At 41.6% G+C, this 27,416-nt stretch overlaps 1 protein-coding gene across 1 annotated transcript in view; it reads right to left on the reverse strand.

The window, feature by feature from the left end:
* LOC308099801 (protocadherin-15-like) overlaps positions 1 to 27,416 on the reverse strand; it is a gene marked incomplete at its 3' end in the record, with an annotated part of 359,052 nt that overhangs the window by 1,343 nt on the left and 330,293 nt on the right. The window contains exons 29-31 of the mRNA XM_080448598.1: positions 16,009 to 16,221; positions 12,013 to 12,101; positions 6,584 to 6,760 (exon numbers count right to left, since the gene is read on the reverse strand). Of these exons, the coding sequence (XP_080304724.1) occupies positions 6,584 to 6,760; positions 12,013 to 12,101; positions 16,009 to 16,221 (479 nt within the window). The remainder of the gene's footprint in view (positions 1 to 6,583; positions 6,761 to 12,012; positions 12,102 to 16,008; positions 16,222 to 27,416) is intronic.

Consider the following 27,416-nt stretch of genomic DNA (forward strand, 5'->3'; position numbering starts at 1 on the left):
AGTCTCTAGACCCCAACGGGAGTGTGGGTCAATGCAAGAGAAAATTTACAAAATAATTAAGTAAGTAACCTTCAAAAGAAGGGACCGTACATACTCCTCACATGCAGGACGACTTGCTTTATTGACCCAGTATGCACAACGTGTTTCGCTTAATGCTTTCTCAGGTGCTATGTGCTATGAGAAAAATGTCCTTCATGATGTTAAACAGATTCTCATCTGGCACTGCTACTTTCCTGCCTATTGGCTGCATTTTTCAGAAATAATTTGTTTAAATAAATAAAAACTAAATGCTTATATAAAACTATTCATTATACCAGTAATAGACACAAAATTAATAGACATGCAGTGATGGACCAATTTACAGGGCCTACGCCAAGAGCTGATGCAATGAAGAATACAGTCATGCACAGGGCAATTACTTTCTGGAACTCTCTACCAGTATGTATCACAAAAATTAAGGGTAAAAGACTAAAGCATTTTCTTATAAATCTGGAGGAATAATTCTACTTCTGTTTATTTCACTATACCTAAGTCATTTTAATTAGGTGAATGCACTAACTGTGTGTTTATGCTGTAAAGTATTTTACCCCAAGAAGAATAGCTGTTGCCAGGTGTAACAACTATTGGGGAATCCTAAATAAACTCAAACTCCTCATGAAAGTGAGAAAACAGCCAGCACACGATAAATGTCGTAACAACACTGAGGAAGACCTGTTGGGTTGAAACGCGTCCATTGCTCTTACCGCGGAGAAGTAAATACAACTATGTGAAAAGGACATTATCAGCATGCAGTCACAAAATGTGAAAAGGACATTTATTGTGTACGGTGGCTGTTTTCTCACTCTCGTGACATTGACTCGTCGTGACTTTTTATTTAATCTGGAGTGTTGAGGGCGTTCTGCTTTGCAGTGTTTTCTCACTCCCCAGCAATAACAAAGCAGCAGGATTCTTATTAAAAAGTCAGGGACGTTACAAAGCCTCTTTTCAAAATTAATGGCAGCTCTCTCAGAAAGTGACTTTTTTTTTTATAAGGACAATGCTCTGGCTAAAAAGGGGCCCCCCTTTTTTTCTTCTCTTTTTTATGAAGCATGCTGGCTTCTTAACAAGAGGAATAAAACAGAAGATAAAGACAAATAAGGGGATGAGGTGTGTGTGTGTGTGTGTGTGTGTGTGTGTGTGTGGGGGGGGGGGGGGTACAGTCAAGCTCTTAACTCTTTAAGTCCGGGAACGCATCTGTGTGTCATTTTTTGATTTCTTTGGCTATTCAAAAATAGCAGATATACAAGCTCATGGTGCCGCGCTATGTATGAGCTTGTAGATCTGCTATTTTTGAAAAATCATGAAAAGTTGTGCAAATTATAAAAATAAAAATAAAATGGCGGAAATTTGTAACTCAAATCTTTGCTTCTGGGGGTTCCTGTAACTAAATATTCCACAAATGTTTGCTTTAAAAAATATATAATCCAAGATTTTGCCACGACTTTTCTAAAATAGCAGATCTACAAGCTCATACTGTAGCTATGAGCTTGTATATCTGCTATTTTTGAATAGCCAAAGAAATCTAAAAATGACACACAGATGCGTTCCCGGTCTTAATGGGTTAACTGTAGCAGGGCCTGATTTAAAAAGGGACGGGGAGTATCATTCATGTTTTAAGAGCATGGAGACCGAGGGAGAAAGAGCTGAGAGAGAGACAGACAGACAAGAGAGAGGGGAGAGAGAGGAAGCGAGGGGGAGATAACTATGGGAGGAAGAGAGAAATGATAGAGAGAGATGGCAGAGAGATGAGAGCAGGAGAGAGCAAGAGAAGCAGAGGGAGATAGAGATGAAAGGAGGAGAGACAGGGAGGGAGATGACAGAGGGAGATAGAGATGACAGGGGGAGGGAGACATGTGACAGACTGAGAGAGAGACAGAGGTGGGGTGTGTATCTTTTCAGACTAAGCTGGGAAAAGTTAGAGACTAAACTAGTGCTCAGTATAGGGATGTTTCCCACGGATGTTGTTTTAGCCACTGGTGGTGGAAGAAGTACTCCATAATGTATAATATCGCTGCTGTTGGGGCAGAAACCTTGGAGCTCCATATTTTACACTTGATGTGTTTTTTTTGGAAATGAATGCCCTACTTGATCCTGAATCCTGAAAAGTAACAGTTTTGGACATATGAGGTTTCCACCCGACAGAGACGATAAATCATACAAAAGTCATTATGCAGAATGTCCCATTTCTTAAGTTTTTGAAACATGTATGAGGTGAGCTCAAATAAGCCGCCAATTTAGTCAGCTGATTGACACGTCACATACAGAGTGCTGCACATGCGTGTAAACCTCTCGAGTGCATCTGCCTGAACTACAGCTTGCAGATTTTTTTACTCGAGTACTGTTACTTGAGTAAACATACTTAGTTACTTTCTACCACTGGTTTTCTGGGTGGATTCAGTGCCTTATGTTTGTCAGAGGGGTCGGGGTCAGTAATGCCATAGCATTTTACCCATAGACTGTAAAAAAAATATGGACGAAGGGAACCATCACGTGACCCATTGGTTTCTACAGACCCGTTTTGAAGCCATTTTTTCTGCAAATTCAAATCCACCCTCTTGGAACTTCCGTTCCCAAAAAGCATACAGGAAATTAATGGTATTAGCTGGAAAGGGCAGCGAGGGTGGGTCTTCACTTGGTAGAACCAGGAGAAGCCCTAGAAACATACCCTACTTTTATCATAATTTATTAATGGGACCATCATTTACTAAACGCATATGATGATAATTGATGAAAAACTTTAAACTAGCGATTGAAAACGTAAAGCATTCATGAAAATGTTTACTAAGGTAATAAAATCAAGTACAAAGTCCGGCCAATACTCATTCACTTGAATGGAGTAAAAATGCTTCTGCAGCCCAGCCTGGCTCCAGCCCTGGAATCGCTAGCCTCGCATTCAGGGTCTGGTGAAGATTTAACAAGACCAGGAGACCTGGTTCTGCCAGACCCAAAATGAAGTCCTAGTATGTAACACACCTACAAACCACTTTATAACTGAAGTTCATGATGTCATGAATAGTTTGTGACGAAAGGGGACGTCACAAACTTTTTTTTGGCTGGGGCCGGAGGACAAATGGCCCCTGCCCATGTATGGACGAAACAGGTACCCCTTGGGTCTGGCAAAAAGGGGGACAGAATTTTTTGTCTGGGGCCGGAGGACAAATGGCCCCTGCCCATGTATGGACGAAACAGATACCCATGTATGGACGAAAGGAGGACAGACTTTTTTGGCTGGGGCCGGAGGACAAATGGCCCCTGCCCATGTATGGACGAAACAGATGTAAGCCCGACCCCTTGGGTCTGGCAAAAAGGCAGGATTTTCTAGGTTGAACATCTAACCGGCCCAATCAGAATCGGGATAATCCAGTATGAACCAATCGCCAAAGAGTCCCCCTTTGGCCACGCTCCCATCTCAGAAAACGGCTGCACTGAGAGGGCTTTCAGACAAAAGAAAAATGGACTGAAACGAAACAACAATTCAGGCTGAGTGTCAGGCTAACTGCAGCCAACAGGAGGGGTAATAGCTACATCTGCTGGGCCATTAATTAGAACTGCATGCTGATAATAACTTCCTATTTAGCCTCAAATCCAGCGGAGCTTCCTTGCCGTCTGGTTTTACCTTATAGGATCAGATGCCTATGGCGTTATTTTCCTTCCAATGAGGGGGGGGGGACATAAGAGTATGCGGGGAGCCCTTCTCTGCGGTGCTGTAATATCATCATGTGGACACGGGCATCTGCTGCGTGGTCAAAGCGGCGTTTGGGCACGCGGCCGCAGAGACGAGGCAACCCGCGGGACCCGCCGGAGGTTTATATCGCCTGTCGGGTGGAAACCTCATACTGTAGGTCCAAACTTACTTTTCAGGGTTCAAATTCAAAAGCATCAAAAGTAGCAGATCTACAAGCTCGAGCTAAGTTGTAGATCTGCTACTTTTGATGCTTTTGTGTGACGCTGTAGTACGACCAAGTAGGGCGTTCATTTACGAGGCAAAAAAACACCCACAAAAAGTTAGAACATGGAGATAAGAGGTTTCTGCCCGACTGCGACGATAATATGCTGAAGGCTGGTGGGGAGGGCAATGCAATGCTGGCATCCCTCCAGACGACTGGAACAACCTTCAGGCCGGTGGCACGTCAGGGGATGATGGATTGATGGAAAAAATACACCCCCCCCCCTCTGTCTCCAAAGCCCCCCCAACCCTCTTCTATTGCAGTGGTTCCCAAACTGGGGGTCGGGACCCCAGGGGGGTCACCAAATTATTTTGGGGGGTCCCCATATGATTAGCTTAATGTGCAACATTGTTTTCTCACTTAACTAAAAAATACAATAAAATGAATGAAAGAAGTAATCAAAAAAAAATGCCCCCTCACGTATTAGGAGGGCACTACAAGTCACCAGAACAAAGGGTTTTTGATGAATCTATCATGGTTAAAATGGAGTTTGAAGTTACAATGAGTTTATATAGGAAGGGGGCGTGTCCGATAAAAGGAATATCAAATATCTAAATACTGAATCAAGCAATTTAAAAACTGTCTGGGGTGCTCACAAAAGCCTGAGTAGAATATCCCTTTAATCGTGGTCATATCGCCCAGCCCTAACAGCATAGCATTCATTATTAATAGCATTCATTATTAATGAAAAAACATACTAATTTGAAATGTGGAGATAAAAGGTTTTTCTGCCCCGACAGTGACGTTATGACAGATCTGGTGCACCTGAGGAGAGAAGTTTGAAGCTTGTGGAGAAAAGAAAACAGCGGCGAGGGAGATGCTGACTCACTCGCTGGGCAGAGGGTGAAGAGAGACAATGGGAATAATATGGGAATTACACCCAGCGGCACTCCATCCAAACGAGCAAACATCTAGCACAAGTATGACCTTGTAAATCAAATCAATGGTCCTTCCCCAACCTTTTCCCCTTAAGAAAAAGGCTCTGCTCTGCCACTAAATTAAGGCCCTAACACCATCCATTAACCCTTTAAGACCTAAGGATCTAAAAATCTGCTTTCTGAAAAACATATATGTTGCAATATCAGTGATGCTCAAAACGTTTTCATGTCCAAAATTATATATATTTGGCTGCAGACCCCCACCTGGAAATATTTTGTTATAGGGACCCGCCAGAAGCAAAGATTTTAGTTTAAAATGTTTGCTTTAAAACTTTATGTATTCTAAGATTTGCACAAAGGTTCACGATTTTTCAAAAATAGACGATCTACAAGCTCACAGCGCCTCGCATAAGATCTGCTACAATATTTATCTGTGGAACCGAATCAAACAAAATGTAATGCCTCAACTCCAACAATTCCAAGCGCTTGTCAGGGTTGGGGGGGTCCCCAGTTCAAATATGATTATTTTGGGGGGTCCCCAGTTCAAATATGATTATTTTGGGGGGTCCCCAGTTCAAATATGATTATTTTGGGGGGTCGCGTCCTGAAAAGTTTGAGAACCACTATATTAAAGGATGTGTAACACTGGTTTCTTTCAAAATTGGCCTGAAAAAACATCTATCAGGAGACCACAAGGTTAACATTTTATTTTCCCATCTCTTTTGTACAAATAGTATAGTATTTATATTTGTTGATGACATGTATTATTGTGTGTTGAATACATAGGACCACCATGGAAAGAAGTCCCCAGGACTTTTTTGTGTTTTCCTTTTAGCTTTAATGTCTTACTGTACCTCGTGCTGTTTAGATTTCTGACTAATTAATAGGCCTGTCCCCGACTAAGGATTTGTTTAGTCGACTCTAATTGGCGACTAATTGCCAATAGTCGACTGGCAGTCGACTAATAAAAAAATAAAAACCTTTTTTTTTTTTTTTTTTTTTTTGGGCCAAAATACATTTTATTTCAAAGGGCCAAGTCTACACAGTTTTTTTTGTCTCCAGCAGAGTTTCTAGTGTCTCTATCTCTCTCTGGAAGAGGTTGCACATGAACTCTGCAGCCGCACTGAGGTGCTCCAACACAAACAATACCAATACAAAGACGAGGAATAAGAAGAATAAAGTGGAAGTTACATGTGGTTGCAGGTGTAGACTAGGCCAAAAAACAATTTAAAACATTTTTGGCCCTTACATTTTTTTTTCGACAAGAGTCCACTAAGAGACACTTAGTCGACTCGGACCCCCCGCGACTAACCAGTCGACTAGTCGACTTAGTCGAGGTCAGGCCTACTAATTAAGTATTCAATTCAATCAATCAATCAAAAAGGCACACATTATAAATTTGACATGCCCCCCTCACCCCCCCTAAAAAAAGAAAAGCTTTCTAAAATAGGTTCTAAAATGGTATGTCCAAAACTATTATTTTTCAGGATTCTGCCACTTTTTAGACTTGTGTGTGACACTGTAGTTGTATGATGAATTGGCATGATTGGCATTCATTTCTAATATGGAGATAGGAGGCTTTTTTGTAGGAAACGTTAAAGAAGAAAAACAAGGCATACTATTTACTCACGACCCATGAAAATGGATCCGTAAATGGGTCCCGACCCATTCTTTGTGGTAAACACTAGTCAAATGCTTTGGTGAACTTCACCCACTCACTTGTGGAGCTCCTGGCGTGAGATGGCCCTGTTGGTGAGCGGGTCGATGGCATACACGATCATGTCCGACTTGGAGTGGTCCTCCAGCTCGTAGCCGTCACCGTGCCGCTTGGCCCCGATGGCCTCCACGATCACCTTGGCCCCGGGGATCTGGTCCTGGATGTAGCGCTCCATGATACTGTGACAAGGTGAGAAAAAAGTATGTTAACTTAAAACGTTTAAACAACAGTGTGTTCAATGAGCAACACTTCCATAAAAAAGAAACCGCTAAGCCAGTGGTTCTCAAACTGTGGGTCGGGACCCACCCCCAGGGGGGTCCCTCAGAGGTTTTGCTTAATACAGATACATTTTGGGTCCTTTACATTTGAGAACCACCGTGTGTGTTGCAGTAGGCTACAGTATGTAACTTTACAATTAGATTTGCTCCCCATTTTTCTCCCTCATTGATCAGTCAATTAAAACGGGCAGATTAGACAGTCTAGTCCATGCAGCCTCTTAGGGGCCTATTTATATATATATATTTTCTATCCTGAACTCAATTTAATTAATGATCGAGGTTCAAGAAAATATATTAAATTTGTCGCTCTTGTGGGAGGAAGCTTTTAGTGTAATTAGTCTATCTAAAAAGCAAATGGCTGTTGAAGGGTTCCCAGCTCTGTCTGAGCTCGGCCCTGGAGAACAGCTTTGCATCAGTCATGTTGTTTAGCCCTTGGCTGTGATGGCATTTTTTGTGAGGCCTAATACAGATTTTGCCACGCTAATTGTGATGATCCAGGCCTATTTTACACAAGTGCTGCTCAGACTGTTTATCTATCGGCGGCTCGGCGCAGATTTCTTTAATATATATTTATTTCGTAAATGAATGCCCTACTTTGTCATACTACAGTGTCACACAAAAAGTAGCCAAAATAGCCGATCTACAAGTTCATAACACGTCGCGTCCCCATTTCCTGAAAAGTAACAGTTTTGGACATACAAGGTTTCCACCCGACAAGAGAGGATATCCACCTTGGCACCGGCGGCAGCCAGCAACACATTTTTCCTTCATTGGCTCGTAACCTCAAGTGCGGATTTTTCTCAGTGCCCGCCTGAAATGGATTATCTGAGGTCTTGTTTTGCCAAGAGCCCAGAGTGTGGAGAAAACACACCATCCACTGACTGCCCAGTGGGACAGCAATCATTTAAGCTCTGGAGTGGAACGTTTTAACTGTAGGATTGGGATTTACTTGTATGAATAAGCACCTGTGCTTGAAGAAGTATAAATACGATACGCGTGGGGGGGGGGCGGTGGTGCGACAGTTCAATCGAGCTGATTAATTTTAAATCAATTCTAAAACAATCATTGATAAACGATAGTTTTAATACGATGATTAATTAATAATCAATCCATTATAGGTGAAAATCTACAATAAATAAATAAATAAATAATACTGAATAAAGCACATTGGAACGGCTGCAGGTTTCCAGTTCTCCAATAATAATAATTTAGCATGCAATGTTATAAGGTGCTTCCTCCTTTGCGTTGCCACCTTGAACTAAGGGGCTCACATTCAATGTGCTGTGACAACTCTGCATGGCATTATGCATTCCCCTTTCACACTCTCTCCTTTTCTCTGTGAAGCAGTGGTGGAAAAATATACTCAGATGTTTTACTGAAGTAAAAGTATCAATACTGCAGTGCATTGTAGAAATACTCTGTAAGGGCACGGTCACACAGCACTTTCATTCTACCTATGAGGGCGGATTCTGCCAATGAATTTCAATGGGAATGGAGCGTTTTTTTTTTGCAGAAATCCACAAATGGCAGCATTCCCATTAAAATGCATGGGCAGAATACGCCCTCATAGGTAAAATTAAAGTGCGATGTGGCCGTGCCCTTACAAGTAAAAGTCTGGAATTCAAAATGTACAAAAAAGTACAAAAGTATTGTTATCAAAATGTACTTAACGTACCACAAGTAGAAAGTACTCATTATGCAGAATGCAGAAGTTTTCAAATGTATAAAATGTTTAAAAATCCTTTGAAAATAGCAGATGTTCAAGCTCACAATGTGTCGCATCGGCCATTTTCAAATGGACGAAATATAGATAGGGCTGAAGTGGTTAGTGTATGTTTTGTAATAATAATCAAAATCTACAAAGGAACTAGTAACTAAAGTTTTCAAATACTTGTAGTGGACTAAAAGTAAAATATTTGAGATGTAGTGGAGTAGAAGTAAAAGTACTGAAAATTGGAAATACTCCAGTAAAGTAAAACCACCTCAAAATTGTACTTACTAAGTACAGTATTTCAGTAAATGTACTTTGTTACTTTATGGGTGCTGTGACAACTCTGCATGGAATTATGCATTCCCCTCTCTCTCTCTCTCTGAAGAAACCAAACGGTGGAAAATGTTCTGAATAACAAAGGAGGCCCTGCAGAGAGCGTGGCAAAAAATATGGACTGGAAAATGGTACATGTCACAGTTTGTTTAAAGTCGAAGCTCACACAAGTGTGGTTTAAAAACCTCAGGAGAAGGCAGGCGCTCGGGTGGCGCAGTGGTAAAGTGCCTGCCCACCACGGAGGCTGGCGGTTCAATTCCACCGCGGTGTGTCCGGCTGTGTCGAGCGTCTATGAACACAACTGGTCCGCTCCAGGTCCAGGTCACGTGGGTTATTGTGGCCTCCTGGTGGCGCTATAGTAGGGCAATGTGAAAAGGGTGCCATTTCTTCCTCTGCCTTTCACGGCAATCAGATGCTGTGTTCATGATTTGAGGCATTTTGTTCAAGGAAATTGTTTCGCTAAAGTCGGCCTGCTGGTGGCGCTATAACAGGCCAATATGAAAAGGGTGCCATTTCTTCCTCGGCCTAGTGGGAATGTGCATGCAAAGGTTCACGTCAATCGCACACTGCTTTCATGATTTGAGGCATTTTGTACACACCAATCCTGCAAACTTTGGAAGCCAATGTTAGCCAATCAGGATGTAATATGACAAATCAGACAGATCCATCTTGATCACATGACTATAGAGATATTGTGTACCGATTTGCGTGATGTTTTGACAAAATCTGAAGGAGTAATATAAAGAAAATATGTTTTGCAAAAGTCGGCCGCCTGGTGGCGCTATAAAAGGCAGATGAGAAAAACAAGGTGCAAAACAGTCTCTTCCACGCCTCCGGCCTGGCGGAGACAACAAACGTGTGTGGGGAGGAAACGAAAAACGAAAAGCCTCCGAAGAATAAATCTCACTAATCAACAGATTAAATATTTTTCCTCCCTAAAGTATCTTTACATTACCTTTATCTTTGCTCACATCTCTGTCCTCATTTAGTATTCCATGCTATGAATTATGCATAAGATTGATGCTCCACAACATGGGTAATCCGAGAGAATATATCGTTGCTGTCGGGCAGAAACCTTGTATCTCCAGAATACCAGATTTCATTTTTTTATGAATTAATTAATGCCTTACTTCATCATACAAGAGTGTCACACAAAATAAGTGAAAATAGCAGATCTGTTTTGGACATACAGCACAAGGTTTCCAACCGACACCAACGACACCGAACCCCGAAAAAAAAACAAGGCAGTCGCTGCCTTGTTGACGCGACGCACCGACGCACGGTGGTGTCAGGCTATGGGTGGATGCTCGTTTTGTTCCACTCAATGTCCCTTCGTCCTTCCTCATTGCATAATGCTACATTAAGTGAGTGTCTGATTGGCGAACTTTTATCGATCTAAAATCGCTTCGCAATGCAAATAATTGCTTGTATCGCTGCTAAGAACTTGTGCCATGTATTTAGCAATGTTAAGACAAGAGAAATGTGTTTGACGCAGGGCTCCATATCGCTACGCTTGGTCTTCGATAAATGTGTGTAATCTCTGTGTTGTCAAGGAGTGAGTTTGTCCATGCGTGTTCAAATAAAATGTCTATGTATATGCCAATGAATCACTGTGTTTACTTATTTTCATCCATAATGATAAAAAATTCACACTGATCGTTTTTTTTTGGTTCAATAATTACTGTATTGATTTTAAATCATTGAATCATAATCATATCTTATCCCCATAAACAAACAAATAGTGTCTATCTATCGTATCGTCAACCATGTATCGTGATGCGTATCGAATTAATGTTAAAACGTATCACACTCTCTACCTGCGTCAGACCGCTTTTCCCAAAGTGGAAATCTGAAAGCCAGGTTTTAGTGGTAAAAATCCATTAACGCTTTAGATGTATGCAGATTGCAAAACAATTATAAAAAAACTGTGTCAGTGACACACATTTGCAACACACTGACAGTGGGAGAGGAAACGGCGGTGTTGTTGAGTGTCATGTTAGAATTCATGAACTAGAGTGTCTAAATGGAAAGGCTGGTGAAATTACGTTCATAAATATTTCGCAAATTGTAATGTGACTGTGTCGTTTTTCACTTTGTTTCGTTTGCCTCTGAACAGCATCGCAGGGTACAGTTGCGGCACATCTACAGCGGTGGTTGGTTATCAAAGTGGGGTCCGTAGACAGACCCCCAGGGGTCCTTGGGGGGGTTCCAGGGGGTCCCCAGCTAAAGCATCACAATCACTTTAATCACTTTATCCATGTTTTATACGTCGGCTATTCAAAAATAGCAGATCTAGAAGCTCACAGCGCGTTGCGAGCTTGTACATCTGTTTTTAGTTTAAAAAAAGAATAATAGCCTATATCTTCTCTGATCTATAGCAGTGGTTCTCAAACATTTTCATGTCAAGGACCCCCAAAATAATATGTATTTGGCCACGGACCCCCACCTGAAAAGATTTTGTGCCAGGGATCCCCCATAATATAATATGTGTGTAAACATATTCTATTCATTTCTCAAAATTATTCAAAATGTGTCAAAATGTTTCAAGATTTTTATAGCCAATCTCAGATCGTGAGCTTGTATCTCTTGTGAGCTTGTAGATTGGCTATTTTCAAGTAGCCGAAGTACAAATTCGGGTTAAAGTGGTTGTTGCTGTATTAACTAATTTAGCTGGGGACCCCCTGGAACCCCCTCAAGGACCACTGGGGGTCCCCACACCCCACATACAGTAGTCCAGTCCCTATAGGCTGGCAGTAAGCAAATTCTACTGGTTTAATTTCTTCTAATGTCATTCAGGGCAACATTCACATTTCATTTCATTCATAAAGCCTATCACCAGAAATGCCCCCCCCCCCCCCAACTGTTTACTGTACATATTTTTCTTTTTGATTACTACTCGTTTATATGATGTTTTTGCATAGTATTTGTCTGTCATTAAATGTTTCTATGAATTGAATACACAGGACCCCAATGGAAACATGCCATAGTGCTTTCTTAGGTTTAATCATTTTAGCATTCTTTTGTATAGAACTGTAGTTTCTGTGCTTTGTTTGCAAACTGTTAATAAAGTATTCAATCAATCAATGAATCACACCAAATGCTGTCTTACCTAACAAGCTTCTCCTTGTTCTCTTCTACCTTATAGGCCGGGACGTTAGACACAACCACCTGCATGTCCAACGCATTGACCACTGACACCTATGAGAGAGAGAGAGAGAGAGAGAGAGAGAGAGAGAGAGAGAGAGAGAGAGAGAGAGAGAGAGAGAGAGAGAGAGAGAGAGAGAGAGAGAGAGAGAGAGAGAGAGAGAGAGAGAGAGAGAGAGAGAGAGAGAGAGAGAGAGAGAGAGAGAGAGAGATAATGAGAGAAAGAGAGAGTGAGAGAGATGCATGAAGGATGGTGTGACTACACATGCTCTTCGTTGCTGTTGGGCAGAAACCTTGTATCTCCATACATCAACTTTTAATGTTTTTAAATGAATGCCCTACTTCGTCATACACTCTATGCAATGTCACACAAAAGTAGACGATCTACAAGCTCACAACAACGCGTCAGATCGCGGGGAGTTGCGATTAGATTAGATGTCCTTTATTATTCACGAGGGAAAATCGTTATGCTCGGGTCAATGCATAGATTCAAGACAAGACAATACATAAATATACACCACAATTAAAACACCCAGCTAAGTACTTCAATTCTATGATAGGTAAGCCAATTCTAAATTTGAAAGAGTCTTTAAAAGAAAGCACACTTGTCCTCTCCACACTTGTGGAGCGCCCATAATGTGTTTGTGTATGCTTCCATGTGTGTGTATATGGAAGCTATTAACACACCGAGTCCAGCTCATCCAGGTGTGTAGATCGGCAATTTTTGCTACTTAGCCAAAAAAGTATGAACAATTGTGAAAGAGGTTAAGTGAGTATGTGAGTATGTGGGTTTCATCAATATTGAACCAATGAAAGGTATTAACAAGAGCTTGTGACTAAATACAGTCTTAACCACATTGGATCCATTGGAACACAGGTTATTTTTTCCCCTCCATTTCCTCAAAAAAGTAATGTTTTTTTTCCAGACATACAAGGTTTCCACCCGACAGCGACGTCTTTGTTTCTCGTGACGGGTCAAACTAAACCCCCGCTAATTGCCCGGCTTGTATTTGGGGGGCCGCGTGCGACAGCTGTACCGCGGGCTTAATTCTGAGGCGATAGGTAAGCACGCGCAGAGAGCATCTTCTCTCCTGCTCCGCGGGCCCAATCTCCCATGCGACTCCCTCCCGTGAAATTAGGTTTCACCCTGAAAATTAACGAGTGCCATGGTTAACCCATTAGGACCGGGAACGCATCTGTGTCACTTTTAGATTTCTTTGGCTATTAAAAAATAGCAGATATACAAGCTCATAGCGTGGCACCGTGCCGTGCTATGAGCTTGTAGATCTGCTATTTTTTTTTAATCATGAAAATGTGTGCAAATCGTGGAATATATATTTTTGTACATTTGTAACTTGAATCTTTGCTTCTTTGCTTCTGGGGGATTCTACAAATGTCTTCTAAATCCTAACAGATCTGCTATTTTTGAATAGCCAAAGTATAAAATAATGGTTAAAGTGGTTACACAGGTGCGTTCCCGGTTTTTAAAGGGTTAAGCACTGCTCTGCTCGTGCATATCCAGGCGAGATATGTCCAGCACCCCCTCCTTCTGTCTCATTAGTGGGCTTGTTAGCCCAACATATTTCACGGAAAATGAAAAATAAGCCTGCCAGGATAAATACTCAATTGGGGGCAAAAACCGAGTCCAATCGCCATGTGGGTGGGGAATTCACAATGTCCAGAGATACTAGTACAGACAGATGTGCGCACAGACACACACACACACGCACACGCACACACACACACAGTACTATACTTGTGAGGGCATCCAACATTTTATGATGGAAATTTTACTAATGCCACTTGTATGATACTTTGTCATTCTTAACCCTAAAGCGAAAAATAGCAGATCTACGCTCTTGTGCAGCTTGTAGATCTGCTATTTTTGGTGCGCGACACCCGCCTGCTACTCGAGTGCAAATGCAATTTTCATAATTGTAAACCTAACTCCCCAAAAAATCTTTCTTAACCATAAAACACCCATCTCACTTGTGAGGTCCTAAGAATGTCTATTTCTGAAATTGTACTAAACTTGAGGGGGACATTCGGTCCTCACAACTATAGTAATACAAGTACACACATGTGCGCACACGCCCGTACACACGCACACAAATGCTCAGGCGCGCACACTCTCACACACAGACCAATTATGAAGGAAAATCCATAGACTTCTGTGCAGAGTTTAACCCGTTCAAACCGGGAACGCATCTGTGACTATTAACCATTATTTTTATATTTTATATTATTTATAAATTAATTATATATATTTTTTTATATTTTTATACTTTGGCTATTCAAAAATAACTGATCTACAAGCTCATAGCGTGTCACTTCGTGCCGCGCTACGAGCTTGTAGATCTGCTATTTTTGAAAAATTGTGAAAATGAGTGCAAATCTTTGAATATATATTTTAACTGAACATTTTTAACTCATATTTGCTTCTGGGGGGGTCCCTGGAAGAAAATATTTTGAGATGAGGGTCGACGGCCAAATACATATAATTTTTGGGGTCCTTGACATGAAAAAAGATTGAGAACCACTGATTATAGCAATATGAGTTTTTCAGAAAACTGTTAGAATTTAGAAGACATTTGTAGAATCTCCAGAAGCAAAGATTTGAGGGGGAAAAAAATTAATTCACGATTTTTTGAATAGCCAAAGAAATCATAAAATGACACAGATGCGTTCCCGGACTGACTGGGTTAATTGGATCGTCAGCTAGAAACGGAGGGTTCAGTCGGGTCCACGATATATATGTCTGCTGTGCTAGTGCTGCAGCTAAAGTACTGTGAATAATTCAATAGACTGGAAGCAACGGGAAAAAACATGCACCATCATCATCATCATCATCACCATCATCATCATCCAAATCGTCACGGTCGGGTGGAACCGTTACTTTTCAGAAAACTGAAGAGAAAAAAAAAGAACCTTTGTTCCAATGGATTCAATGGATGTAGTTAGTCACAAGCTCTTGTTAATACTTTGCATTGGTTAAATATTCATAAAAGACACACACAAACTTAACCACTTAAACCCTAAAATGTTTGAACGGAGTACCTCAGGACTCTATGCTAGTGTATTTTCTGTTTTCTGTTATTGTGGGGAAAGCTTTTGCTGAAAATAGCCGATCGGCAACCTTACACCGCGCCGCGTTGCAACGCTATGTGAGCTTGTAAATCTGATATTTTCTGCAAAAGCTTTCCCCACAATACGGATGCTGGGATTTAAGTGGTTAACCGCTTTAACTTTCACAAAAAATAGCATAAATAGCCTAACTACAATGCGTTGCATCACAATGCGTAGTGAGCTTTCCGATCGGCTATTTTTGCTACTTTTATGTGACACTGTAGTATGACACATTCATTAAAAAGTAGGGAGAGTATGGAGTTACGAGGTTTCTGCCCGACAACAACGAAATGAATAAATCAGTGGCAAGAAAAACTGGAGACAGAAGTTCAGTGGAGCTAATGCACCCATCACTACAGGTTTATCGTGTGTGTACACACAGAAAAATAATGTTTCTAAAATGGTCTATTTTCGACCAAGAGATTTGGTGTAGAGGGGAAAAAAGGAGCGGTCCAAGGATAGACCCCTGGGGTATAGGGTTTGACTAGGGGTCCTTCTGAACCCATTAAAATAAAAGGTTCTTTAACCCATTAAGACCTGAGGCCCATTCTACAAACACCTTCTAAATTTGTAGTTCTCAAACTTCTTTCGTGCCAAGGACCCCCAAATTGATATATATTTGGCAGCGGACCCCCATCTGAAAATGTCTTGTGCCAGGGGACCCCCACAACACTTTCAAGATTTATTTCAAACATGTTAAAAAAATAACAGATATACAAGCTCGCAGCGTGGCACGAAGTGACGCGCTGTGAGCTTGTATATAGAGCTATTCATCATGTGTGGACGTGTGAGGCATACGGCACGTGCACGACGAAAACACCACATTCTTACTCACCACCACGTCGGCGACGCTGCTCAGGCCCTTGCCCCAGTCGTCCGTGGCTCTGACCTGGAACTTGAAGTAGGCGCGGCGCTGGTTGCGGTACATGACGGCCGACTTGATGAGGCCCGTGTAGTTGCCGATCACGAAGGGCTGGCCGTCGATCGAGGGAGGGATGATCAGCTGGTACTTGTTGGAGCTGAAGTTCCCCGTGTCCACGTCCGAGGCCTGGGAAAAAGACACACACGCACAGTTTGTTTGTATTACTACACTAGCTAGCTTTAGTTGAACGACACCACCATGCAACTAAGTATACATCAGGCATAACTCCAATCCTAACGCCTAAACCTAACTCACAAATGTCTAATACTAACCTGAATCTTTTCCTGATTGTATTGGGCCGTTCACACCAGACAATTGTTCAAGTCGCTCCGGTCCGAGTCCAAGTCGAGTCCCAAGTCATTTGGTCCCAAGTCCAAGTCGAGTCCCAAGTCGTTTGGTCCCAAGTCCAAGTCGAGTCCCAAGTCATTTGGTCCCAAGTCCAAGTCGAGTCCCAAGTCAATCCAACCCTCAGGTCCGAGTCCCAAGTCATTTGGTCCCAAGTCCAAGTCGAGTCCCAAGTCAATCCAACCCTCCGGTCCGAGTCCAAGTCGAGTCCCAAGTCATTTTGTCCCAAGTCCAAGTCGAGTCCCAAGTCTTTCTGTTGTGGGCAAGTCAAGCCGAGTCACAAGTCAAGTCACAAGGTTGTGTCCCTCACTACGGTTAAGTCCCTCACTACGATTGACGATTGTTCCCCAGCCCACCCACAAAGCACTCAGGTTTATATCTTGAAGAGAGAAACCGTATCTTAAAGTCAAGAATTAAACCAGCATAAAGCTGTTCATTTATCCATTACAACATTACATGTCTGATCATTTAGTTAGAACTAGAGAAAGGCTAAATTACACTAAAGAAATGGCCTGTTTGATACAAAATTGTTTACTTTTTAACATTTTGGCTCAAACTGGCACTGCCTTTCTGAGTAGTTTTCAAGTGTATTGTTTTGTAAACAAAGTTAGAGCAAGTGAACAAGTGCTCATGTAAACATTAAACAAAGTCAAAGGTAACAAACAACAAACTTCAAGGACATTACTTTGCTATAACTATAATTATGAATGAATATTGGATAAACTGTGGGTGAAATGATGCAGGAAAGGAAATACATTAATGGCATTTATCTATAGGCCTATTAGGCCTATAATCTTGACGTGTCTGTGTTTGTTTTGTAGTATTTTAATATTATGTCATTTTCCATCAGGCACAGTTTAGCCATCTACTACAGTTGCCAGATTCTGTGAGAGAAACAAGCAACCAGGTCTAGGAAAACCAGCCCAAAATCAGCCTAAAAGAAGCGACTATGGGCCACATGAGCACTTTAACATATACATCAGCTATTTGAAAATACTAGTAGATCTACAAGCTCACAACGCGTCGCATTGCGACACGTTGTGAGCTTGTAGAATGCGACGCGTTGTGAGCTTGTAGATCTGCTATTCTCAAATAAAATCTTGCAGGGAAATGATAATAAGCAGATCTGGCAACCCTGTAGGACCAACACGTGTCTTTATTTTGTTTTGCAAAGGGGTCCTTGGTAAAAAAAAAGAAAAAGAAAAAGAGGCTACAACACAGTGGAATAAAGGCATCTCTTTAAGTTTATATAGCAGAGAGAAACTTATGGTGGATAAAAAGAAGGAAGGAATTCAAGTTTGGTGGGAGTGATTTAGTGAAGTTAAAGTTATGAAACCTGCGGACGAATGGAAAAGTGGCGTCGTGAGAAAGTGATGGATTACGCAGAGACTTTATTGTTGTTACCATGGATAAAGTATACAGTCACTTGACTTCACTACAGTACATCATGATCGGTGTGATCCTGATTCGACAGTGGTGAGTGACTTTCATGTTTACATGTACGTATATCTCGCTGGCTGATGCTACTGTTGTTGTTGATTTATTATTAGATTTAAAGTGAGTACTGAGCACAGTGAGCAGCACCACCTCTCCTTCTCCTCCTGGCTTGGCAAATTGAATAACTTTGGGGACTTCTGTTGCTGTTGCCATTGTTGTTTTTGCAGTTGCTGTGGCGCAGTGCCCCAGCTGTTCTGCACGCACTGATCAGGGTTGCCAGATCTGCTTATTATAATTTCGCCGAACGATTTTATTTGAAAATAGCCGATCTACAAGCTGCTCACAACGACGTGTTGTGAGCTTGTAGATCTGCTATTTTCAAATAGCTGATGTATATGTTAGAGTGCTCATGTGGCCCATAGTCGCTTGACTCGCTTCTTTTGGGCTGGTTTTGGGCTGGTTTTCCTAGACCTGGTTGCTTGTTTTTGCTCACAGAAAATCTGGCAACACTGGCACTGATGATAACTGGACGGCAGCCGTCATAGAATCAAAATAACCCCGCTGACGGTGGCGTTTGCACAGTACACACACAGATCGTTCACAGGGGAAAAAACAAAACAAGTCACGAGTCATGTTGTCACGAGTCGAGTCGAGTCGGGAGTCATTGGCTAGCAAGTCGGAGTCGAGTCTCAAGTCTCGTTGGTCTTTTACCTTCCAAGTCCGAGTCGAGTCACTATGACTCGAGTCCAATTGTCTGGTTCACACTAAGCACTATAACCATAATGATAACTATACCTATGTTCATCATTGTCTAGTTCGCCTTATTGTATTATAATTGTGGTGTGAAATCTGCTATCTACTTCAATGATAACGATTTGTAATGCTTTATCTTTATATTACAGTGCTTGGTGGAATGGCCATTAAATCAAAAAATCTTTGTTTAACTGCATTTGTGAGGAACATTTTCCTCACAATAACTACACACTCAAACCCCCCCACACACCTAGCCTGGTAAACCCTCCCTCCGGAAATCTCAATTCCATTTCATTTCAGGAGTGAGTCTGGCCTGATCCGCCTGTCTGCAATATTGGCTGTGCTGGAGTTGGGCGGGAGTAATACCGTTGACTGACAACCCCTTCAGCCAATGATAATTTTTCCCCTTCAGCCAATCAGCAGTTCACCAGTCTTAATGTGACGCGACGGGACTTTTGAGACAGCCATACCCAAAATGGGTTGCCTTTTTCGGGTACAATGGTGTCACTGCCCGCCCCTACCGGTTCTCAAATTTTTTTTTTTTAAATAGGCTTTGTCATGATTAATTGACCACATATATGAAGTTAAACAACTAAATTCTATCCAAACGATATCTTATAAGTAAATTCCGTGCCTCAAAATAGAAGTTAGAGAGCTTTTTGAAGTAAAAAAATAGCGGAGAATTGGCCGCACAAGAAAAAGATGGCTGCCGTTCGTGTTTTGGGCTCACTCGAACTCGCCACCTGATTGGCCAACGTAAGCTGTCAATCACAGAACAATGAGCGACGACGCTGATAGGCCCGGCCGTTTGGCATACAGAGCCAATATTGCAGAAAGGCGGATCATGCCAGACTCACTCCTGAAATGAAATGGAATTGAGATTTCCGGAGGGAGGGTTTACCAGGCTACCCACACACCCACCCACGCACCCGCACCCGCACCCACACCCACACCCACCACAGAAGAGTATGGTGTCCATGATTTATGTGTGACCATCACCACCTGTGGCTCCCTAGAGGATACAGTGCAGTGACCTTTGTTCACCAGCAGAGGGGGAAATGGAGTTTTAATATGGACAGAGCAAATGTCGCTGTCTGGGTGGAAACCTTGTATGTCCAAAACTGTTACTTTTCAGGAAATGGGGAAAAAATAACCTGCGTTCCAATCCAATGTAGTTATTATTTAATCACAAGCTCTTGTATTCGAACTGAAGACCCCCCACCCTGACAAGCACTTGGAATGGTAGGCCTTACATTTAGTTTGACTCTGTTTCACAGATAAATATTGTGACAATAGCCACACTATAGGCTCACAACGCCTCGCACTGCGAGGCGTTGTGAGCTTGTAGATCGGCTATTTTCACAGTGTTTGCCTCTTCTTTACGTAATATTTGACAATTTGGCCAATTTGGTATTAAAAAGGTCTTAAAAGTCATTAAATTGTAACTTAGGTAATACCCTGTATACATACATACTGTATGTTGGTTTGTTTACTGTTGAGTGAGAAAACAATGTTGCTCATTAAGGTAATCATCTGGGGACCCCCCAAAATAATTTGGGAACCGCTGGACTAAGCCACATTCACTGTCAAAAATGATCAAAAGTAGCAAAACATTGCCGATCTACAAGCTCAAAACGTGCCACAATATAGATCGGCTATTTGTGCTACTGTCGCCCGACAGTCTACACACTGTTTCCCAAACAGTGGCTCGCAACGCGTTGTGAGCTTGTGTAGATCTGCTATTTTCACTTGTGTCTCCAACTAAAAAGTTTGGGAATCCCATTGCTCTAGTATGACAAAATAGAGCATTATTATTATTATTTTTTTTTTTAAAGTTGAAATATGGATATATGAGGTTTCTGCCCGACCGCCGACAAACTACCATAGGTTATCAGAGGCTTTGACAGTGTCCTCTGAGCTCTCACACATGCACATCAATTTTCACACGGCCCGTCCGCGCTGACATTGATGAATATGTACAATGACTCTTTCTCTTCCACGGGTCCTGGCAGATGGAAGGATGTAAAATATAGACGACAAGGACAAGGCTGCCCGGAGACTGAGAGAGTGAGACATCCTGATCCTCACCGCTTAAAGGGACATGTTTGTGGGCGGCTACAGCCTTCAGGGCGGCAAACATGACAGGATACTCTCGCCGTAATTTTTGGTTTTTATTAAGCCATTAACACATCGAGTGCCATAAACGGTCCGGACGGTTTTTGAGGATCCAAACGAGAAGTGCCGAAAACGGTCCGGACCGTTTTTGACCCAATTCTATTGAGTGGCCCACGTGGGGCGCTAAAACGAAACTTTGACATCACCCAAGGAGTTTCTGAGAAGAAGAGGCTGGATGTGGCTCCATGTCAAAAATCCTTCCGGTCGGCGTTTTCAATGTTATCTCCTTGACTAAAAGCTTAATATCTCCATTTCTTTTTAACGTGGTGGAAACGAGCCGTTTTCGATCGGCGATCACGCTGCAATGGAGGATCGCGTTGGAAATATTATTGTTCCAGGCGTTAGTCGGGACCCTCCGCCGTCTCGCACGCACGCTTTGTTTACATGCACTTCCGCGTCGGGGCTTCTACAGCACGAAACGTATAACGCAAGTGGATGGAAGAAATGCAGGCACTCAACGTATAATATTTTAATAAACCTCTGGCACCCAATGTGTTAAGACCTGAGGCCGATTCTAAAAACACCAACTTTTTTGTGTCAAGGACCCCCAAAATTATATGTATTTGGCAGCGGACCTCCATCTGAAAATGCTTTGTGCCAGGGAACCCCAGAAGAGAAGATTTGTGTTAAAACAATGAACACTCATAATTATTACAACTTTTTCAAGCACTTTCAAGATTATTATTATTTTTTCTTCAAAAATAGCAGATGTACCGTACAGTGATTTTTGAGAACCACTGTTCTAAATCCTGCGAGGTAAAACATTTTTTTGGTGTATAGCTAAAATCTAAAATGACACAGATGCTTTACCGGGAGTCGATGCATGCCCCACCCTTATATCCAACACCTGTTGTATCCGTCTGTCTGTCTGTCTGCCTGTGTCCATTTTATGCCTATGGAGATTTCTGTATCTGTCTGTCTGTGTCCCTTTGTATGCCCATATAATGGAGTTAAATTCCAAACAGAATTCCATATACAGTGTGAGGGGATTTGTGGATTTATATATATTTTTGAGGAGATCCACCTCACTCACTCTCTCACTCACTCAGATTTCAATGTACAGTATAGAATCAGTAGATAGCCTGCAAAAAGCCCCAAACCGAAACATTCCTTCTCCTTACACAAGCATGTTTCATGTACAGTCGCCAACAGCTCACATCCATTAGTCATAGGTCTCCATTGTTGTCAAAGAAAAACAAGTCACAAACTGCTGCTGTGTTAGTCAGCACAATTCATTAGGGTGATTAACTGGGGTTGTATTTTTTGTCCTGTGACAGCAAAGGCTTTTCCCCATCTCTCCCCTCTGGAAGGGAGAGATCGCAGTTCTATTTGTTTGTGTTGGCTAGAACGGTGGTTGTTAAAGTGGGGTCCGGGGACCCCAAGGCGGTCCTTGAGGGGCTTCCAGGCCAGGGGGGTTCCCCAGCTAAATTAGTTAGTATAGCATTAAAATCAGCATGACCACTTTTAACCAATTCATCGGCTATTTGAAAATAGCATATCTGCAAGCTCACAACACGTCGTGTTATGCTATTTATAATTTTATTTTTGAAAGATTTTGAATATTTTTGAAAGATGTTACCAACACAAAAGGGGTCCCCTGGCACATCATAATTTCAGATGGGCGTTCATGGTCAAATACGTATTCATTTGGGGATCCTTGACATGGAAAAGTTTGAGAACCACTGAGCTAGACGCAACATACTGTACGTGCAAGTAGGAGAACTGCATTTTTCTGTTGGACTGTTTGTAGGCTATAATTGCCAATAAGGAAAAACTTCAATTACTGTATACAGCCATTATCTTCTTTACACAGAAATAATTATGCTTAATTGAAATTTCCTCACACACTGCCATGTACTGTTAGTTTCTCACTTTAATGTGAGTGATTGTTATCCTGAGAATGATGAGAAAATCTGACTCAATTATGTTGCATTCTCAAAAAAAGAAAAGAAAAAGAAATAACAATATTAATAACACGGCTACAGTTCACACTATTCTAATTGATTAGGAAATATAAATGAAAAACAAGACAAAACCCTGAATGAATAACATGGAGCTAATTGTAGAATGGAGTCATGCAAGAGTCATAGAGAAGATAAGTTGCTGTGTTGTGACTTTCTCTCCCACGGTACTGCTTGTACAGTATCTTGTTACTACTGCGTTTCAGTGGTGGGAAAAGTACTCCGGTAATCAAAATTTACTTGAGCATAAGTACAAAAGTATTGGCATCAAAACGTACTTAAAGGTAGGGTAAGTGATATTTTTGGGTTAAAACAAAAAGTATTTTGTTAAAAGGTTAACATTCTGAAAGTAATCATTGCTATAGAGTGTTTGTTCAGTAACAGGAGTCTCCCTGTCTCTCCAGCTCTTTAATAAACAGAAAATACATTTTCCGGTAGGTGTCAAAATCTCAGCCAATCAGGAGAAAGTGTTCCAGCTCCAATTTTGCATGCTCATTTCTTGGTGTCATCACTTCCAATTTCACTTGTTTAATCTATATCCTGATTGAGTTCTCTATCCTGATAGGATAAAATTGGAAATGAAACTGAAACTGAAACGAAAATGCATTTTCTGTTTTATAAAGAGCTGGAGAGACAAGGAGACTCCTTTTACTGAGCAAAAACACTCTATAGCAATGAGTACTATCAGAATATAGAGCTATTTAACACTTATTTTAACCAAAGAAAATCACTTACCCTACCTTTAAAGTTACCAAAAGTAAAAGTACTCATTATGCAGTCCTGTTTCACAAGTTATATCATATATGTCTAAAATGTATTAATTTTTTTTTTTTAAATAGCCGATCTACAAGCTCACAACGCGTCGCATTGCGATCAGCTTGTAGATCGGCTATTTTCAAATAGCCAAAGTCTAAATAGGGTGGTTAATGTATGTTTTGTAATAATAATGAAAATCTACAAAGTAACTAGTAACTAAAGTTTTCATATAATTGTAGTGGAGTAGAATATTTGCCTCTGAGGTGTTAGTGGAGTAGAAGTAAAAGTATTGAAATGTGGACATACTCCAGTAAAGTAAAAGTATCTCACGATTGTACTTAAGTACAGTACTTGTAAATGTACTCAGTTACTTTCCACCACTGCTGTGTTTTGCCTTTGTTCGACTCTCCACAACACTTGCAGTGCTTTTATGCATCATGTCAATATTATCTGGCTCTGTGGATTTCATTTCATTAAGAACCAACTGAAGCCAATAAATAAAGCAATTAGTCAGATATCTCTTACTGTTATTTTGGTTAAAGGCAAAAACTATGCTGTGAGCGAGAGAGAACGGTGGGTCAGAAATGTCTAATGATTTCCTCCTCTGTGATGAACACAGATAAAAGGGTTTCTGCTTCAGTTTTAATTCACTCCGACACAGCTGTTCTTATGCTGTGTTTCTCCAAAGCATTTGGCCTAAAGGGAAATGATCCATACAGTAGTAGTTGACCTTACAGTAACAGTTCTAAGATTTTCTTTTTCATTTCAAGGAAAGGAGCAGTTTCTTATTTTTCAATTAAGTAAAAGTATCAATACTGCAATGTAGAAATACTCTGTTACAAGTAAAAATCCAGTATTCAAAATTTACTTGAGTAAAAGTACCAAAGTATTGACATCAAAGTGTAGTTAAAGTACCAAAAGTAAAAGTACTCATTATGCAGAAGGTCCCATTTCACAAGTTTTCAAATAAAACTACTCACATCTGAAGTCTACAATATAGGCTACAGTATATATTACAATTACTGTGGTCATGCATACAGTATATGGCTAAATTTGTAATGACAAATGTGATGCAACAACAGAGGCTGCACAACAGATGAGCGCGTTGAGAGCTTGTAGATCGTCTATTTTCAAATTGCCAAAGTATATATATAGGCCTACTGTATAAAGGTCTAAAGTGGTTTTGTAATAATAATCAAAATCTACAGTAACAAGTAACTAGTAACTAAAGTTGTCAAATAATTGTACAAGTACAAGTACAATATTTGCCTTTGAGATGTAGTGGAGTAGAAACTCCAGTAAAAAAAGTTACAATAATTCAAAATTGCACAGTAAAAAAATACAGTACAGTACTTGAGTACATGTACTTAGTTACTTTCCACCACTGCTACGGGGCACTTGAATAGCGAGCTGTAGATTTATGTATGAATTTATTTATTTCAACTACTGTACCAGCTCCAAGCAGGCATCATTCAAATTTGGCTAATTAGGATATATTTGCATTTCTCTCCTCATCTGAAAAATGCTAGCCTGAGGCTAGTAAGCAGCTTCCAGCGCTAGTTTCTCGATGTATTTGTGCACAACGATCACACTATGGGTCATGTCACTGTTTGCAATGTATTATTTATTTTTTTAAATGGGGGGACAAAAAGAAAATAAACTAGAAAAAGTGCTACTCGGAGCACAGGTCTCCACCAAGTCAGGTAGCAATGTTTCGCCAATTAGGATGGAATATAAAAGATAAGACAGATCCGTCTTGATCACATGACTATAGAGATACTGTGTACAGATTTGCGTGATGTTTGGACAACATCTGTAGGAGTAATATTAAAAAGAATGTTTAACAAAAATCGGCCTCCTGGTGGCGCTATAACAGGACAATGTGAAAAGGGTGGAATGTGTTCCTCGGCCTAGTGGGAATGTGTGTGCATAGTTTCACGGCAATCGGATGCTGCATTTATCATTCTGTTCAAACAAGCCACTCCTGATAATTTTAGATGCCAATCTTAGCCAATCAGGATGGATTATGAAAAATCAGACAGATCCTTGTTGATCACATGACTATAGAGATAATGTGTACCGATTTGCGTGATGTTTGGACAAAATCTGTAGGAGTAATATCAAGAAATGCGTTTAGCAAAAATCGGCCTCCTGGTGGCGCTAAAACAGGCCGATCTGAAAAATTCGGGGCAGGGGTTCCGCTCTGGCGTCCAGAGAGTGTGTGTGCACAGTTTCTCTGCGATCGGGCCAACAGTGCCGGAGATTAGCTGTTCACAGACGGACACACCCACACACACGCGTGGACACACACACGGATGGACAGGGTGCAAACATAGTCTCGGCCATGCCTTTGGCCTGGCGGAGACAAACCGAAAGCAAGAAGCTCTCCCACTTCCTGTGACCTCCTCCCTCCCTCCCCTTGCCGTTTCATAACATCAGCATGAAAAAGCATCAGTCTGCTGTTGTGTGCAGACCTGCTGGCAGCAGCTGGTTTGCATATTTCAAAAAGGTAAATTACAGTTTTAATAACTCATTGAGTCGTCTGGCATGTCGCCGGTGATGAAAACAGATTGCAACCCAAAGCAGGACGTTGCAAGCAGAAGATTTCAGTCCACTGCAATCAGTCTGAACTTAAGACTCAGAGTAATCACAGTAATAGAATTATTACTAATGGGGGCGGCAGTGGATCAGGAGGTAGAGCGGCCTCTTGGGGAAAGGCCAGGTTCCTGGTTCGATCCCCGCCGGCTCCCCTGGGTTAGTGTCGAAGTGTCCTTGAGCAAGACACTGAACCCCTAACTGCTCCCGATGATGCCTTGCATGGTTTCCTGCACCGTCGGTGTGAGAATGCACAGTATGTGTGCATGGGTGAATGTAATGCACATTGTGCATTACACAATGTGTGTGTACATACTACATACATTTATATATTGATCTGTTTGATTCACTGTTGAGTGAGGCCGGATGTTATGAAAAGGAAATGTGGATGAATAAGAAAAGCACGTCATGTCCGCCAGCTGCCACCATGATGGACAGAGATACACAAGAGGTTGGAAAACATCATTCGTCATCATGTCCATGTTATGTGTTTACTCAAGGTCATGTAAATGGGAAAAAAATTATAATCATGTGTAAACAACGTCCTCACAATATCTACTTCTCAAATTCTGCTATACTTGTGGGGACATAACGGCCCTCACAAGTATAGTAAATACAAGTACACGTGCACACACATGCACAATACACACACACACACACTCACAGACAGACAGACAGACATACAGGAGGACAGACAGACACACACGCACGCACACACACACAGACATACAGGAGGACAGACAGACAGACAGACAGACAGACAGACAGACAGACAGACAGACAGACAGACAGACAGACAGACAGACAGACAGACAGACAGACAGACAGACAGACAGACAGACAGACAGACAGACAGACAGACAGACAGACAGACAGACAGACAGACAGACAGACAGACAGACAGACAGACAGACAGACAGACAGACAGACAGACAGACAGACAGACAGACAGACAGACAGACAGACAGACAGACAGACAGACAGACAGACAGACAGACAGACAGACAGACAGACAGACAGACAGACAGACAGACAGACAGACAGACAGACAGACAGACAGACAGACAGACAGACAGACAGACAGACAGACAGACAGACAGACAGACAGACAGACAGACAGACAGACAGACAGACAGACAGACAGACAGACAGACAGACAGACAGACAGACAGACACACACACACACACACACACACACACACACACACACACACACACAGACAGACAGACAGACAGACAGACAGACAGACAGACAGACAGACAGACAGACAGACAGACAGACAGACAGACAGACAGACA

The sequence above is a fragment of the Gymnoscopelus braueri genome (assembly GCF_963280865.1).
Source record: "Gymnoscopelus braueri genome assembly, chromosome: 14".
Classification (NCBI taxonomy): domain Eukaryota; kingdom Metazoa; phylum Chordata; class Actinopteri; order Myctophiformes; family Myctophidae; genus Gymnoscopelus; species Gymnoscopelus braueri.